We start from the raw sequence: 19324 nt of genomic DNA, 5'->3' as shown, positions 1-19324 counted from the left end.
ACTTTCTCCAAAATACAGACATACTTAGAAAAAACAACAACTTTGTAAGATGACTTATCTTTTGATTAGAAATAATAACTTGCATCTTTTACTTTTATTGAAGGAGAGAAGAAAAGCATTGAACAAACATAGGTGATGCTTAACTTTTTAAAGGCAGCGCATTACAAGACAACTATGTATTTTCATTCAATATAATTTTTCTGTTGTGCACAAAAGCAAGGACACCGTATTCCCTATCCAGGTTTATGTGAAAAGACTCAAGAAACGGGTTCAAAATATATATTTAAACAGTTAGTGACAAAGCAATCTTGCAATCTCCTGGCTTTATAGTTGCATTACACGTTCGTCCCTAGGATGGTATGTTTGTATGTATGTGTACACTGAACTAATATTTTAAACATTTAATCTCCTATTGTCACACACTATTAGGAACTTTTTTTGAAACTATTATAAGTTGTAATTGTAACGAAAAGTAACTGAAAAAAAGAAAAAAGTTACTCTTGCATTCTTAAAAGGTAATTTTCCGTTCTGCTAAGTGTATTTTTATGTATTTTATTATTTAAGTAAAATGACCATTTATGACATTTCTAGGGAACAAACAAGGCATGTAGGTATTATTGCAAAGCTTAACACATGGCACAAGTGGCGAAAACACATGAAACAATATAAAAATATGAATATAACAAAGAACTCTGACGCAGATATAGTTTTTAGGGGTTTAATGGGTGTACGGACTCATTTAAAGGAAGTGATAAACACATACAAAAATACCCTTTCAATACATTTTTAGAAACAAACATCTAAATGACCTGTTTTGTTAAATGTTTCTGAACAGCATAACATGAGTTGTCTGAAACAGAGTGGTGCAGATTCATTCAAAAGAGACCTACCTGCTATGGATGCTATTAAAAAAAAGATCACATGGTACAAATATGCAAATATAAATAAAGTGATAAGAAAACCCCCAATAATGAAGAATATGCCTTTTGAAAAAAACTGTTCTCTGTACATTTAGTTGGGGAAACCGATGCTTGAAAAAGAGCCTGCGTCCCTGTTGTCTCTACCTGCTCTGAAGAAGAGGGTGCCTCGTCAGCATCACCCTATACTCTGTTGTATACATATATCTCCTGTCCTGAAATCAAACACCCAGTCTCAGAAAGGAAAGATGGAAGGTCGGGGTCTGCGGCAGGACAAAAAGTCTCCTGCCCCCCTGCCCACCCCCAACCGTGGCCTCAGGAGATGCTTTTAAGAACCTCCACAGGAGGCGCAGAGGGTTAACATCCAAAACGAAGGGAATTGCGTCTCTCTCTCCGACACATGAACACAACCATGGATGCATGCTCGCTCACACACACAGTCAACCATATGCGCATGCATACACATACACACACAAACCGGCACAACTCGTCAAAAAGCTTCAAACCTTTTTTTTTTTTCCACAAAGCACCACAAACTTTTTCATGGACACGGATGCAAAAACAACCAGAACTTTGCTTCATCAGCTTCACTTAGCAGACAGACCACGGTGAACTGGTGGGGGAATGGGAGGGGGGGGTCAGCAGCATCCCGAACATAGGACCCTTTTTTTTTTTTAAACTGTTTAGCCCTCCTGATGGACTAGAGATTCATTTTAAATGTCAGACAATCACGGGTACGTACACAAAACTGATATTCAAACACTTTCTTGTGACCGCCTACGCTGTCCAGTACTCACTCATCGCACCAATGTGGCATCGAGGGCTTAAACGCAGCAGGAAAAAAGCTCAACCTTTTCTTTTAATCCGAGACGCACACTAGGTGAGACACTTTGACACTGAAGCTACACTGAACGGAAGGATTAGCGTGTATTATTGATATGGTTCTTCTGTTCTGTACTAATCCCTCTGAAAGCTTAACAACAACTGCACAGCTTCAGACCTTTTTCATCCAGAAAAATGTGTTTCCTGTTGTCGTAAGGGTGATTTTCTTGCTCTTATCTGCACCTGAGAAGCCCTGATGTCACTGAGTGTCTACGATCACCTACACACAGCAAGTCCAATACAACCTGGAGTCCTCTTTGGGTGGTCGTGGTGCTCCAAAGAGTTGTTTTCCATCATATCCAAGCAAACCCTCAATAAAGCCTCCCTGCAACTGTATCCAAACCTATACAGTGTTTACAAAAAATATCCAGGGCTGGAGAACTTTTTTTGGGACAAGCAATAGAGAAAAACAAAAACATTTTTTTTTTAACAATTTTTTAAACTTTTTTTTTTCCTTTTTAGATAAAACTACAATAGAATGGTCAAAAGACTTAACAGTGATCTTTTGCTTTTTTTAAGACAAAAAAGTTATGTACATCAACATTTACTGTACAGTTTTCTGTTTGGGGAAAAAAAGTAAAGAAAAAAAAAATCAGCATACACCAGAAGTGTGTGTAGCGAGCGTTGATAATGGGCTGTTTTAAAATGTGTTAAGTGGGAGGAGAAAAAAAAAGGGAAAATGAAAAGAAGAACAGCTCATTTTCCATCTGTACTGTGTACAATTTTTAAACAACGAGGGAGAAGACGAGTAAAAAACGTCCACTTTAGCTCTCATGTCGGATATCTCCGGGACTGTTGTGTTAAACGCCCTCTGGCTGGGAGCGGGACAGAGGGCGCTGACAACATCTGGTTTGAACCGAATCACCTATCCACTGGCAAATCTGTAATCTTGGAAGATTTGAGGTGAGGTGTCCGTCCTGCTGCTTCACACTTGAGATGGACCGACCTGAACGCGCTCCCTGCCCCCCGTGTGAAGTCATCTTCTCGGTGTTTGACTTAACTGTAAAGCCCCGACTCTGTGTGTGTATGAATCCAGTCTGGAGTTGTGTGTTCAAGCTATGTGGATTCTGGCCTTTTCTGTTTCTTTCAGCCTCTTGGCCTGCTCCTCCATAGAGGGGGAGTGGGCTCTCTTGGAGGCCGCTCCGTTTAGCGGGTCAGCTCCTCGGCTCACTAATGTGGGGATGGAGCTGCCGACGGGGGGCGCCGTGTGTTTGGATGCCACGTGTTCTATAGAGACAGACAGAGGGGGACAAAAAAGGTTTATTTTGGTGGTTATTCGTTTTACCATAGACGCATTTTGGTCGTTTTATTTTTTGAAAAACAATTGTAGTTTTCGTCAAATAAAATTTAGTCTGATTCGTTGTGCTTTTCGAATTAATTTCGCTTCTTCCTTGTGTACATTCGTTGTACTTTGATGGAAATGTTGAAGAACAGACAGGTTTGGGATAGTTTTAAACATTAATTTTCCACCTTTCATATTGCTGATGGGAACTGTAATATATTTTGTTGAAGTTTTTGGGAATCTATAAATCAATTTCCAGAACTGAAAATTGAATTTTTTTTTTTTTAAACACTCACTTGAGCCAATAACAGGAATGGACATGCCCTTTTCTTCGCTGGCGGGAGGAGCATCAGTGGTGACGGTGTCCTCAAACACTGGTGGCTTAGGAGGTGTGATGCTACATTTCATTGAAACAGAGAGTTGAAACATTAGAAAATTAAACAACAGCAGGAGTTTAAATTGCAGTGATGGTGCTGGGAGAATAATTAAAGCTGACTTGTGGCGGTTGAGGGCCAGTTTAATGGAATTTTTCACAACACGACAACTGTGGCTGGCTGGGAGAGGCGAGGAGGCGTCTGGCAGCTCCATGCTGGGAAGTCTCTGCGGGAGGAAACAGCGACATTACAGAGCAGTTAGTGTCATACACATACTGTATGTTCACTTGCTACAGTTAGACAGCAAATTTACGATCCACAAGACTAACCCCTCTTTTTATTGATTTATTTTCTTGCAGAATTTAAATTTGTATCTGTTTGTTTTTTGTAGGCGCTGTTGTTTTGTTTGCTTGCTGGCTTTCTGAAAAAGCTTGATGGGTTGCATAAGGTGTGAACTATTGTTGTGCTGTCTGATTTTCAACTGTACTTGTACAAAACAATGAAGTAAAGTTAATGATTTACAAAGTAGACACTACCTGTGTTCTTGAGGTATCAATGGTTGGAATGGGCTTAGCCTTTGATCCGAGGGGGGTCTGAGGGTGAAGAGACACAATGAGAAAACGTTTTGTTTCGTCTGGCATCACACAGTAGATAGAGGCAGGCAGAGAAAATAACACTTACAATATTGTGCCCTTCTCCGTGTGGGTGTGAGTCAGAGGAGGGTGGATATGGCTCTTTAAATGCAGAGTCATCATTGGACACCGCCTGCAGCAGAAAGTGTCACAAATCCCATAAAGTTTAAATCCGACACCAAATGTATGTGACACAAACACACACAGTAGCGTGTGCCCTCCTTACCTCTGCGTCTTTGTGCCTCTTGGCCAGGTCCTCTTGTGTAGGTGAGTGTGGTCTCTTGGCAGAGGCTCCGTTGACGGAGTCTTCCAGGCCGTTGGGCTCCTCTCTGGGGCTGCTGGTGGCGTTTGGCTGGACGTCTCCGCTCAGCGCTGCGGTGACAGAGCTGCTGGCTGGCGGGGAGGGAGGCTTTGCTTTAACTGCAGGCTCTGCAGGATGAGAAGGAGACAGACGAGAAAGAAAATTAGATCAGGATGATTTATCCATGTTTGTAACATCCATTTAATGACATGCTTTCAACATCTCTTATATCAAGAGTTTTTCTGATGTTTATTTACAGGATTATTACTAATTTTGCATCTCAAAGTTCCATACTTTTGGGCTGCAACTCTCTCACAAAATGGTTCAGATTTTGGCTGCACCGGCTGCCTGCTCCAAACACCATGAAAAAAACAGTCTGCTTATATGACCGATTCATTTTTATAAATTCTGAATATTATATTTTAGAACACAAAAGAGGGGCAATAATCTAGAAACACATATTTTTCCCATACTCTTTTTTCTTTTTCAAAATTTAATTCCATGCTACGTATGAACCTTGTTTTTATTATGTAAACTGACTTGGTAACAGGACAGTCCATTATGCCATTTGACCTTTTATGCTACTTCTAAAACATTAAAAAGCCCAGAGAGGAACTTACTTCAACATACCCAACAGACAGTATCTGTGTAATAAATGCTGAAAAAATGACTCACTCGAGCCGATGACAGGGATGGACATGCCCTGGTCCGTAGAAGCTGCTGCTGCGCTGGGTGCTGGGGACACTTCCACGAAAAGCTGCTTGGGAGGGCTGACACTGTAAAATACAGAGGAGACATTCGCTCAGCATCATATTGTGGATTCCAGCATGGTCGCTGTAAAAGTAATAATAATACATGGCAAGAGAAATTGGATATGCATTAGAATTGATTATCTGTGGATACAAAAATCTAAATTAATTGATAAAAATGTGCAAATAAAAACAGACGGCACAAGTATCATACCTGTCGTCTGTGTCAGACACCGGCTTGGAGGGTTTGCTGGCTGGGGAGCTAAAGGGCGTCCCTGAGTCTGTGTCTCTGGAGCTGTCCAGGTGACTGCTGTCCAGAGAAATCCGCTTAGAGCTCCCCCCGTTAGAGCTACGATTCAGCTCAGCTATGCTCTGCAGTAAAGAAGACAATAGCGGACATGAAGAGGGACACCACTGACAAAGAGGAAAAATGTTAATGCAGTAACCATGAAACGTTTGGACGGGAAGATCTCTCACCCTCTTCTTCTTCTGCACCAGCTCAGGAGGAAGGTACTGATGGAGCTGTTTCTTCTTCACATGCGTTGCTTCAATCTTCATCCCGTCCTTCAGCATGTTGATGTTGTTGGCTTGTCTGTACACTGAAGACAACAGCACGTCATGTTAACATTTACACTGTCATGGATGTATAAATCCTGTTTTCTACTTAGTCCAACAGACTGCTGACCACGTCTTCAAACTTTGGAACTTCAACATTTGATTTACTGGATTTATATATTCAAATACTTTTTGAAGGCTTACAGTAACAGAAGAACTGACCATCAGGGCTGAGGGCTGGGCAATATTTTGGTAATAAGTTACACTTCTGCATTTTCAAACCCGGCATCATCTGTTTCTGTCTGGTCATGAAGAGAAAGTGAATTGTGCTCATGTACTGAGGTGATTTTATGGCTTACGCTCCTGCAGGTCGCCTCTGTACCGTTTTCTTACTGACAATTCTGTTCCAGATTTAACATGTTAAACCTCCGCTAACATTATTCATACAAACCGAGAGTATATCTCTGTTTATCTGTAAAAGGGATCTCCATGTTTATTACTATAAAAGTAAATAATGTGTTTCAGATTTAAAAAGGTCACTTACGTTTTATGCCAAGCTAAAAAGTTTTGTTTCTGTGGGTTAGGGTTAGCCATTTTGTTTCTGTTTGGAAAAGTTTGAAATATTTTGTGGCAACCAAGAAATCAAAACTGTAAGAAAAAAAAGTCCCAGAACCTCTGAATTCATTTTATATTAAATTCATATTAAATAGCTTTTTATCCCACTACCTTTTAGCCATTTTAATTACTTAAAGGACACAGTATCGCAATGAATGTCTTGTGTTTTATCCTATTTTATCTTAAACGTTTGACTAGGCTGTTCTATGACCACCATCAGAAAGTGTTGTGACAGAACCTACCAGTGTCTGTGAAGGACTGGATGTCGTACGTCAGGTCGATGTTCACACTCTCCGCATTCTCTACCTTCTTGAAGATGATCCCAATAAACCACATGGACACAAAGTCGTTCCTGTTACACAAACACACAAGGAGCAAAGTGAAAACAAGTGTCATGTTTATTTGATCCTGATTTCAGTTTGTGGAAGTCAACATGCTTGTGATGCAGAGGTTCTCAAGCAGAGGTTAGGAGACAGCCAGGGGTCCTCGAGGGAGTTTCAGGAGATCCTCAGAAAAATGGAGAAGAGTTTATTTTCTGTTGCATTTACTACAGAAGTGAGACAGTGTCAGTTAAGGTTATTATTATGAATATAGTTTTACTTCCTCAATGGTTATCTTCTCCGCTGTAGTTGAAAACTACATAATTCTTGTCTTAATCATTTTTACCAACCAAAATCTATTTGAATATAAGTCCCTGAACAAAATCTTATCAAACAGGGGTTTACGACCTAAAGTGCATTAATCTAAAGGATTCTTTGCGCAAACTGAAATTGCGAAAATAAAATCCGCCTAAAGTTAGTAAGCTTTCATAAGGTGGTATTTCTGACGATTCAAAAAAGCCATATTTTGCAAAACAACAATGGTAACATGATGTTATGGCTATGTGCTTGTCAGTAGGAACTGGCTCCCTCGTGATGCAGCAGGAGCTACAAGAGGTGTTATTGCATCACATAACTCTTAAAGAGTTAAGTGGATCAGTCAAAAGTTTTGAATCCATAATTCCTCTGTGAAATCGTGGACTATCACCTTCCAGAGATCCCTCATATGCGGCCGCTCTCACGTATAAGGGGCTCGCCTTTCTATTATGGCTTGCATAACACGCCTGCGCTGCCTTGGATTGGAAATAATGATGGCGAGTTTAGTGGCTGCAATAGAAATAAAGCTGCTAATGTTTTGAACATCCATCGCCATGCTTCTTGGAAAGTTACTGCCATAGGAGAAGTCGCATAACATCACTCAATGGAAAATGCAGTCATCTTGCAATTGTGTTTTATCGACATTTTGAAAATGTCGCTTAACTTTTGTGCAAATCCGTAATGGAAACCTGCTGAGTGTGGTACAAATTCCAGCACTTGCAGAACTCTAACAGCTAACAGCTATTTGTACGTATGGATAAACTGAGCTCACTCGTTGCGGTTCTCCTTGGACCCGGGGAAGGACTGGGGGTTGACATGAGCCAAGGTGATGTACTCGTTCCTCTCCAGGTTTCCCACCAGAACGCGGATCTTTGACTCCACCAGACCGATCCTGAAGGAAAATATCAATGTGTAGTCACAGATGTGCCGATAACACATTATTGCAGTACTGCCCACACAGTTTTTACACAATGGAAAGTGCGGGTGGTTTTACACGATTTCGCCTTACAGACCTTATAGTCTTTTGACACTCACCATTCTAAGTGGTTTTCTTCTGTGGAGGCACTGGCAGTCAGAACGATGTAATGCCTGCAGCACATGACAGAAAATTAGACAAGATGTTAAGTTGTTAAACACAGCAGACAACTTCAAAGACACATAAAATATACTTATACAATGACTGGCAGCAATGTGGCAATATTTGCTATTGACTACCAAAGTGTTTTTATGATAAAATCACTGAAAGACCATTTACTGCAAAAACCTTCCCTTAATAAAATCTTTATTTCTTAAAAGACTTCTGTGCAGGCATAATGATCTTCCGTGAATCTTTACATGTAATTCATCTTAATTTAAGTGTACATGAAATATTAATCAACATTTTGATTATGAGAACTTGTGAATTCAAACATAACCAATCACACCCGTTCTCAGGGGATGTAGCTCCAGTGGTGAAGCAACAGCACCAACAGAACATGGCACAAAACTTAGTTGTGGTATTTGTGTGGGAGGAACTCTCATAAACAAAATGAGTCGACCAAACTCTGCTGACCACAGTTAGGATGAGTCAAATCTGCCCAAAACCAAAAAGTGAAAACAATAAGCAGGCTGGAAAAAGAAAAAAGAAAAAGAGAAAAAAAAAGAGACTTGCATCATCCGGTTTAAGTTTCAACAGCACCAATACACTCTACAGCCTGCAAAAATTCTTTATGCCAAACAAACAGCTCATTTCTACCTAACTCAACACCATACTGGCTTTTATAATATGGACAACTTGCATGTACGAGAATAAAAAAATCAGAGAAAAATCTACCTCGACATGTTTTATGTATTTTGTTTTGGTTAATAAATCCTTTATTGTACAACTTACTTGTACTTCTGGAAAAAGTTGGGTGGCTCAAAGAGTTTAGACCATTCTGCTTTTCCCTGAAGAATCTCATCTGTGACGCTGAGGCCTGTTCACGTCAAACACAGGGGGACAAAGACATATCAGGAAAGACAATTCCCCATTCAAAGTGGAGACCACAAAACTGTTACCACTGCCTTTCACAAAACTAGTTCTCGGGCCATTATAGTGACACAGCGATTTGCAAATGTATGAGGAGATATGCAACTTTATCTCAAGTGACTCTCAATCTCTAAATGCTGTGGTTGGGATCTGCAGATTCGTGTGGGGTAGCTATACAGCCAACTGGGGGCTGACTAACAATTTACAGTTGAGTGAGGAGGTGCTGATCACTGATTTTGACAGAGAACCGTCCAGAAGTTCAACATTTTTTTAGCGCTACATATTTAGGGGTTTAGGATCTATGAAAAGTTGTGGTCTTACAGGACTTATTGCTGCAGGTTGCTGGAACTAACATTGATTTGGGAAAGAGTGCTTTTAGGGTCTTTGCACACGTGGAGTAAACTGCAGTGTAAGCTGAAAGCTTGATACTCTACTTCCAATGGGTCAGTTCAAAAATCTCATCAAAATCATGACTGATTTTAACTGATTGTTTTTAACATGTTTTAAATTTACTCATTGCTGTATTTTATTGCTTTATTAAAATTAATTGTTTTTGGATTTTCTTTTTAATTATCTCATTTAAAATGACCGGTACTGTACATTTTAAATTGTTACATGTCTTTATTATGTACTGAATATGAGATCTCAGAAACAACTGAGAGGCCTGCCTGAATTGTCTATGTTTCGTGCTCTTTGAGCAAAAATACTTGTGACTCTTCATCCATTAATACATATGTACTGATTTGTCTACACATGAACAGATTTATGTACACATTTTCAGATTTGTCTATAAATGAAACAAATCTCAGTACACTTGCAAATCTGAAAACATATTTGGAGATTTTTTTGCATACACTGGTTCTGAATACGCATGTTGAGATTCCTGTACACATTCACAAATCTCAGTATGCATGGAGAGATTTTTTTGACACATTTACAAATTTGATAATGCACACAGAGAAACAGCTGCACAACTCTCCACACATTTGCAAATAGTTCTGCTACAATAATAACCCCATTACTAGGAAAAGATAAATTTGAAGAACTGAAAAAGCAGGTGATGAGGTGTTACATTTTGTTTCAGTCATGCATTCATTATTACCGTATTTGAACTCCTCGCTCATGATGGTGCGTGTCGACGTGGAGACGTTGTACGTGGAGTTCTGCTGGGGATAGGCTGGGGTGATGATGGGCATCAGGTGGTATCTGTCGGAGGGGTTCACCTAAAAACACGGCACAGGGACCAAGATTGGTTTCGCTGCAGGAATGAGAGCCTTCAACACGTGAGTACACTCCACCCACACAACTGAAAGAGTGGGACAACACACCCACACACAAAGTTAGCCTAAAACCAAGGGCCCACATCTCACTAACACAGGGTACATCCCAATTCATTTTATATTCTTCACGCTTCATTTGCATTTTTTTTCCCCTTAACTGATGTGAGGGAGGAATCAGAGACACCGTCAAGAGGTGTTTCCCTCTGACACATCATGATTTGTCATTTACTGATGAAGGCTGCACAGCTGAATGACTTAGCATTTTCCCAGATAACGTGACATACTACCCAACAAAATCACCAATGTTAGTGCTATTCATTTTGTCTATTTCATTATAATGTTCTCCAGCAGGTCAACACATTACTTGAAATATTACACTTTGATAATAAACCTGCATTTAAACTGTGTACAGATCAGTCAAAACACAATTTATTAAAGCCAGCAGGTGCAATACACTGAGAAATTAATCTGTTTTACAACCATTCAATAACCTTGTCCAGCTTTTCCTTTTCCCTTCCTTGTCCCTTTTAAAAAGGGACTAGGTGAGAATGCTTCCATACTACCAAGAGCTGTTAGACAACAAAATCACATTAATTTTTAGCAAATTCTGCCAGTAGCAAAAACTTAATCATGCCATTATTTGTTTTACTTATTGTAATAGTCTTAATCATGATGACCGTACGTCACAGTGAACATAAAGTAACGAAAGTAGCCTAAATATTTGGAAAATAAAGGAACTGTGTTTAAGACTACACTTTCTGCCTGATGCAGGTGTTTGTTGGCCATGCTGTGACTGAAGGGAAGCGACACCAATAGATAATTAAAATGTGTTTATTGCTGAAGGGACACAACAAACATGACACAGCAATTACAGCAGCTAGAATGTTTTCAATTAAAGCTATAGACTAATTCGTTTGGTGTAAGTTTTATTTATTTATAATTTATGATATCAAAAACAGTTAAGGTCAAAACAAAATATATATTGAAGCGAGGCAAAGAAAATTCTAAAGGATAGCCTACAGGAAAAATGTGTAAACTTGTCCTTAAATATTTACTGTACTGTACACAGTACTGTTATTCATCTGTCCACACAGGTTTTTGAATGCAGTGATATAATTATGGGATTTTAACACAAAGTTTAACTTTGTTGTGCTATTCAATTGCTAACGTCCACGTAGGAAGTCTTCCTCGCTCCAAGCTGCTCTGGAAGCCTCCTCCGAGCAGAGTTAAGAGCATCGGAACTCATGAAAGGGGGACCCGATCAATTTTCGGGTCACATGAGGACAGAGGAATGAGGAGACATGAAATGAGAGAACATAATGTGCCTATAGTGTGTTGAGCTAACTTTCATACACTAAAAAACAGCTTAGCAGAGTAACATTGTCCAGAGAGTGTTTCCTGTGTTTTAGGAGCAAACAAAACGGAAGCAAAATAACATTATCAACATTTGAAAATAAAACACTGGTGCCATACTCACTCGAGGATCCCACACAGGTAGATTCAGATTGCTGTCCTCAGGCTGTTTCAATAGCACAGGGTTTGGCCACTCCCTGAAAGACAGCAATGTGAGAAGATTTTAATGAAAACTGTAAAAATGCAATGCATCACAAAAGGCTGTGAAATACTGCCATCAAGTGGATCTGAACAAATTTGGTAGCAAAGCTAAAAGAGCTATATTGTCACCATTTGGAAAACACCAAGAAGAACTTGTGGACCAGCGTGGCGGCCACAGCGTTTGGATAGAGCTGACAGGTCCTGGCCACCAGCATGGCCCATGACACTCCACCTAGAAAGCCCAGCATGTTGGAGTAGATCCCACGACCTGCAGGCAGAGGACACATTACAACAACCTAAAGACACTCTTAAAATGCTGGTGTCACTCAAAGAATGAGCAGAGTGTCAGTTTGTCAGGTACAGACTGAACATGGAGGTAAAAACCTTTGAAAACCAAATACCTTTTAATTCTACACACACAAAGATGTTATATATTCGATACATCAACTCTTATATTGTGTCAACAACTGGAAAAAAGCACGCAATAAAATCAGACATAGAAAAAGTAAATGTTATGTTGTAAGTGCATTCGACATATGAATCCACTTACGCTTCGCCCACAGTTTGATGGCTCTCAGTGTCAGTCTGAAGTTTTCTTTGTTTGGCACCAGGTACAAAATTTCATCAGTCACTCGACAGCCTGCGAGAGAAAAAAAAACAAACAAAAAAAAAAACATCAGACACTTAAAACACTGCAAGGAAAGTATCACATATAAAAACTCTACGTGAAAAATATTTAAGGTTTAAATTTTCTTTTAATTTGTGACTTTTACAACCACAGCTTCAAGAGTAAAGATTTTTCCCCCCAATACTTACAAATCTAATGCCTGTATAAAGCAGATATAGTTCAATTTAAAGAACTGCATTTCCTTTCTTTCCCCTACTTTTCTTTCTTTTTCCTCATTATTTTTGTAAAAGAAAAAGCAAATTTATAATACTTCCATATCCACATATGCTCACTTATTTACACATATCCATCTGTACACCTAATGCTGAAGTTTCAGAGGAGACCAAACTTTTGTCAGATTTATATGCCTGCCACAACTTGCTTCTGCAAATGTGACATACTATAAAGATAATTTTACTCTCTTACTTATGAAATCTCACCTCAAAGAACAGCAAAAGCGCAAGGCCTCAAGTCAAACTCTACTGTTTGATTAAAAGCCAACAGGGGCCGTGTAATTTACCGTTAAGGCTGCGGATGCACCGAATGTCCAAGTTTCTCAGGATGGAGTCTCCCCTCAGGTCCAAGTTGTCTGGGATTGACTGTAAGGCCAGTCTGGCAAAAAGCAGGTCAATCTGCTCAGACAGAAACAAAAGAAAGCAGAGATGAAATAGTAAGTATAAACAATATCTAAAGTCACTATTCAGGGTTGCAGGGAAACACAAATTTCTGAATTCTGCGGTTCTCAGAGTTAAATACTTAACTTTCTGGGGGACTGTGTTTTAACCTGTATAAATTTCTTTAAGTTGGATGAAAAACATCATCCTTTGCAAAACTATAGAAGCAGACATCTACAGCTATAGGGAAACAATCTTCAGGATCACAGTCTCCTCTGTGTACATCACGGCAAGCACATCACCTATGGAAGCTTTGTCAAAATGGTATTTATGCTATTTCTGAGTAGCGTGCATTTAGTTCTGCAATACTCCTACATGAGGACAGCACACATCACTTGGATCTCAAAGTGACTTACCTCTATTCCATCAAATTTGAATTTTATCACCGGTACAAAGGCGTCCTCGACAGCCTTAAGAAAGCACCAAAAAAAGACAATCAGTAACACATCTGAGACAAAGCCATGTTATATAACTGACATTATCACACACAAGAGGTGAAACTCCAAATCAAGAACAGAGCTTGCAAAGAGACATGTAGTAATGCTTGCAGTATGCTACTTCTTCAGAAAGTCACCTACAGTGCTGTGACAATGTTTACAGACAGATGATAACAGATTTGATTGAGAATGGGTTCAAATTCAGAAAACATGAGCACAGCATGGAATGTAAAGTCACCTATGGCTGCCTTTGGAGACAATGGCTTCAAAATTCAACAAAATCATCATCCTCCTCTTACAAAATTAAAAAACACAGATGTACTCAGTGTTTATTGGATGTTACTTAGTTTAGTAACATTGATCAATCAGTCGAAGTGCACTCAGCCGCTCGACTGAAAGTATCAATGTGTATACTTAGATAACGTCACCGAGGTAAGAATTTGTTTAACTGAAAGTAAATACTTCATCAAATATCCCTTAAGTTGATATTTGCTTTTGATATAATTTAAATGTCACAATAAACAAAGAAGTGTTAAATATTTACCAAGGATGCACACTGATGTTAATACACACTGTGGGAAATTAACATTACCAGCAGAGCTAAAAATGCCACAGGCAATACTCATCTGCTGAGGGATACTACAGAAAGATAAACACAGCCATCCAGAAGTAACTGAGCAATTGTTGCCAACGTAAGGTATAACTGTGCATTCCCAGTACTGCTTTCCAACAGAGCGGAGCTCTCCCAGGAGCAGTGATGCAAGCTCTCTGCTGCTCTTTCATCTTTCAAACTGAAAATCTTTTGACTGAGTAGACCCATTTTTCATGCTCAGGGTAACAGGGGCTTCGTTAAACCGGGAAATGGCCAAACATGTCACAGACACTTACCCTCAGGTCTTTGATCTCTTCGTGCTGTTTGACTTTTTCAAAGAAAGACTGGAAAAAGTCACTTCTCTCTACATGGCGTGGAGCCACACACAAAGCATCAATATCAGCTCCTGGAAGAAACAGTTACTGTTAGCTGCGTAATCTGTGTTGCCAAGTGGGTTAAATGGTAGATGACTTCAACAAAAGTCAACAAAGTTGCTGTTCTCAAGGCTAAACAGAGTTCATGTGGTAAAACACTGTGGATGAACAACAAGTAGAGAAGCCAAAAGGAATTGTAACTTTCTTCACGTCTGACTGATAAAGCCTGACTGTACGTGTGGGGACACAGCCCATAAAATGTTATTAGTTTCGATATTTTACCAAAACAAACAGTGCTTGTTTTTCTACTCACTGATGACCTTAAGTGAACCCATTTAAAAGGCAGGCAAAATTGAAAAAAATGTCAAGTATTTGTAAGACTAGAGGTGAATGTCAATCTTCTATCTGCTGACCTGAAACTTTTCCAGGGTTCCCACACATCTAACTAATATATAATATCCAACATAAACAATATATTTTACCCTATTTCCATAACTATAAGCTGCATAAGAGCCTAAGTCTATACTGGACAAGCAAGCTGATAGCACTTGCTAACTTTACTCGCTCATTTTGACATTCCCACTGCCAGCTAGCTGTATTATTGTGCCAATTGCCATTAGACAAGACAACACAGATGGGTACTTTGCAAAACATCGAGGCTGTGCTCCTGTCTGGGTGATAGACAACCAAAGATCCTGCTGACGTCAATGCAATTTGACAAAATGACAGAATATTCACACATCTTATGTGCCTCAAATCTCAGTTTGGAAGCCTTGATTTACCCGCTACCAAACAGTTTTACATTTTCCTGTTTACTCGTCTTACGACAGCTCGTTTTTTTCCCTGGTGTCAGTCTGCTCTGCGTGATGCACTCTACATTGCAACAGTCACTCAGCGCAGCACTAGATTTTAAATTTATACAAGGTCCGTATTTTGCCAAACATTAGACACGTTTTTTTTAAACATATTTTAAACAACTTAAAACAACATATACTGAAAACTTTTCCAAACTATTCTGTTAATTCTAAACTGTTTCCAGGCCTGGACTCAGTTTTTATAATGCCATAGCTTTACCAGGAAGTTCCTGACTTGAGGATTTTCTGCATATCCATTTCTCCAATCTAATGCTTGTGCATCTTTAACAGTGTCTCAAATTTGGCTTTAAAAAAAGTCATTTGAGACTGGAATTAACCTGATATCTTCACTGTAACTGTAAATAATTTATATTTACTGTGAAAGCTATATTCATGTTCTACAATATATGAGAAATGGTGAAATTCTCAACAAATGTTTAATGGCACACAGTAAGCCTGGGAATGAATTACTTTTGCACACCAGCTTTAAATGTTTTAGATTTTAACTCTTTATAAACTGAACAAAATTCTGAACTAAATCTTGCCAAGTGTAAAGTAGAATTATAATAACACTGGTAAAGCAAATTCAGGTTAGATGATCACCTGATGAGACAGGATGTTTGGACGGGATTCAGACAGCCTGTTGTTATCTCAACTATGCACAAAACATAGTTTCAAAAGTAGTTTTCAACCAACAGCAAACAATTTGGGGGGGGGTGTCATATCTGTGAAATTACTTTTTTTTTTTTTTTCACCACAATGGATCAGCTGACTATGCCAATCTACATCCGCTGTCTCTGTAAATATTACTATATATATACTATATATATATACTATATAAATATTGTGAAGTGAAACTTTAGCTACTTCACATTAGTTAGCTTTTCTCTGCAGTTCACTTGCTCATAACTATGGTATGAAGTTCTACTCATGTAATGCAACATAATGGGACACATTTAACATTGGATTTATCCAGAAGTGCAACAGGTTGTTATAGAGCACTGATGATCGATTTAACTTTGCAACTTTGCATTTAGTTTGGAACATCTTCAGATTCATTAAAAACACTATAGTTTGACCAAAACAAAGAGAAAAAATTTAATTTACACTAATTTTGTTGTACGACAAATGGTTAAAAAAAAAACCAACACAAAATGTGTGTTTTTCTGTTATGTATGTATGTATTTTTAAAAATCATTTTTATAGTTTAATCTCCCTTGTGTTTGTTGTTTAAAGCAAGATTACATTCACAATAATGCCTTTAGTCCATAGTAAGCCAGTGTTTTTACCTGGCTTTCAGACCCCCAAAACTCATCTTTTCATTCTCAAAAGCAGAGGATAATGACAATGCGAGCTTCATGCTTTCGTGTGGTCAGGGTGAATTGATCTTTTCAAAAACAAGGTAGGCCTAGTTAGACAGGCTCTAGTGCTGGCAGGATTGCTCTTTGTTCTTTATGAATGTTAATACAAGTCAATCACACAGTACAGGAGTTGGCGTTTAGATTTAATGCTGTCAGAGCTTCCTGGCATTAAAAAATGATTTCATTGATGATGTCGCTGTTATCAATAGCATACCTTTTGTGTGCACTCCAAGGCGGTATGAACCAAATGTAAATATCTTTCCCCCAACACAGCTTATAGCAGATGGTGGGAGGTTCTGTAGAGGGGAGAAAATATACATTGAAATCAGTATGACGTTTTTTTCTCTTTATGGCACAGGACTAGACAACTTTAGTGTCCCTTATTTAATAGTAACCAATGGTGACTCCAAATAATACATCATAAATCACAGATTTTAGGAAGAAACCACCCACCTTTAATTCACTGATCTCTGCGATCCACTCTTTAACAAAGTTATTCAACTTTCCAAGAACTGCAAGTCTGCAAGGAGATACAACTTTTAGCGAGCAAATAAAAATGATATAGAAATACGCAACACATTTTCACAAATTTAGTTGATGTACGCATCCAAACATTTATATTTATCAACTACAAAGACATGAACGGACGTCGAATGCAGCAAAACAACGGACCTACACCCCCGACAAGCTTAGAAGTTTTCATTTTTCTTGAGGCTACCAGAGGAATGCTAGTGCATTATATTACAAGTGTTCATATTTTCATGTGCATTCCATGAATGTGTAGTTTTGATTGTTGAAATTAAAGGAGTGCAGTCAATATGGCCTGGTGTTTTGTTATAACTAATATAAAACTATACTCTCTGTTCCTCACCTATGGTTCAATTCCTCTTCATCTTCAAACACCCCAAAAGGTTTCATAGCATCACAGAGCTTCTTGGTGTACTGGTGGTCTATTTCCCGTGGCGGTGCAAGGCTAATGGCAGAGGTGATGCCATAGTGTTTCTGAGGCTGCTGCCCACCAGGCATGGTGCTGCGAGGGAACACAACATGGACACACGGCGCGATACATGAGATGACAGCTACTAACGTTACACGACACTTGACAACACTACATGAATTCTTTCATGTCATGGTTTCTAAAATACCATCTTAAATAAAGCACAAAATTACCAAGAAAAGGCGACTACATGTTTTAGATGTAGGCTATTTTTAAGGTGTCATGCTTTGCTATTTTCAATGTCTCTTGTATTATTACCGCGAACCCTTGGTGTAAACAAGCTAGCGTTGTATACTCTAAAACAGTGTGCTTAACGTAGCGTATTATTACTTAACAAAATAAGCGTATTAACGACTCCACATTTACGTGCTATTCCTAATTTGAGAAGTTTACCAAAAATGCCAAAAAGTGTTTGAAATGAGCTCGCGGCGAGCAAGCGTTAGCCGAGAGTCTACAAACAGGTTTCAAGCGCTAACAAATTGGCTAATTTAGCAAGTTAGCAAACGTTAGCTGGCTGCTACGGAAGGATTGGTTTAACTAATGACTCGCTTTCCGGTTAAACTTATTAGAGGGTCGACATTTTCTTAGTCAAAAATAAGTGAAAATCTTTCAATTTGTAAGGGCAAATTCACACCATAGTTACCCAACAACAAACAGGCGAGCTAGCCAACAAACCGTGGCTGCAGGCCTTGTTTGGTTGTTGTGACAGTTTGGCTAACGTTAGCGTTTAGCCTATTCTTCAGGACTCTCTTTTGAACGCGAACAGAAATGTTCATAAATGGGAAATGTGCCACATACATGACTTACCTCGACATTTCTTTCATGACACTCTAAAAAGCTCGCACTGTTTTTGCTGCTGTAAACCCGTAAAAAACTAAGAAAGTCAGCAAGTGGAAATGATAACAGCCTCGACCTGATTACAACAATGGTCACTTTCCAGAGAGCAGTTCAAACCTTCCCACTGAACCGGAATCACTTCTTATAAGATAACGTATCAGCTCCCAATCCTGACAGAATATGCATATCTAATTCGTTTACAAAAAGCGCAGGACTTTTTGGATGCTAGCACCTAACACGCGTTTAATTGCTGTTTGGACACTTTTTCTTTATTCAGAACTACAAATGTAACGGCATTTGTCGGGACAACGTCTGCGTGCGGCACGCTGAGCTACCAGCGTCAGAGGGCAGGCACCAAGTCACGTGACAGCGGAGGCCCGAAGCTGTTGAGCTCGAGCCCACTTCATTTCTAAGCGTTAGCTGCAACATGTCACCTACACCTGTCACACAAAGTGCGTCTGAAGTCGTGAAACACAAAATATGGCAATTGAGTTGTAACTATCTGTACGTTGCATTAGAGCTAAAGAATAATACTTTGATGAGACGGTTCGTTGGCTAAATATGTATTTGCTATTATTGTTTGTATTATTTGTTAGCACGCGAAGACTCAAATACAGCATTTTTCTGTATTTGAACTTTTTTTCTGCCTGCACACCGACTAAATGTCAAGCCCGTCATTACATCCACTCATTTAAGAATTAAATATATCGTCCAAGTCAACATAATAGTTACACTTTTTGAACATGA

General features: G+C 39.1%; 1 protein-coding gene across 1 annotated transcript; it reads right to left on the bottom strand.

Moving 5' to 3' along the window:
• Positions 1-704: 704 nt before the first annotated feature.
• papolg (poly(A) polymerase gamma) lies at positions 705-18918 on the bottom strand. The gene is made up of 24 exons (XM_042501959.2): positions 18548-18918; positions 17615-17773; positions 17197-17263; positions 16958-17039; positions 14451-14560; positions 13482-13535; positions 12972-13083; positions 12335-12424; positions 11914-12052; positions 11708-11780; positions 10053-10173; positions 8813-8897; positions 7978-8031; positions 7715-7834; positions 6550-6659; positions 5615-5736; positions 5352-5509; positions 5064-5164; positions 4314-4516; positions 4137-4220; positions 3992-4048; positions 3578-3681; positions 3378-3478; positions 705-3026 (listed from the first exon to the last, which is right to left on the bottom strand). Exons 1-24 carry the CDS (start codon positions 18562-18564, stop codon positions 2851-2853), a joined length of 2499 nt encoding a protein of 832 aa, XP_042357893.1. The 5' UTR covers positions 18565-18918; the 3' UTR covers positions 705-2850.
• Between the last annotated feature and the right edge of the window lie 406 nt (positions 18919-19324).

Source organism: Plectropomus leopardus, chromosome 13 (assembly GCF_026936395.1).
Source record: "Plectropomus leopardus strain MGB_pleo_1.0 chromosome 13, ASM2693639v1, whole genome shotgun sequence".
NCBI classification, from domain to species: Eukaryota; Metazoa; Chordata; class Actinopteri; order Perciformes; family Serranidae; genus Plectropomus; species Plectropomus leopardus.
The sequence above is the reverse complement of the archived record's forward strand: the minus strand, read 5'-3'. Positions and strand labels throughout refer to the sequence as shown.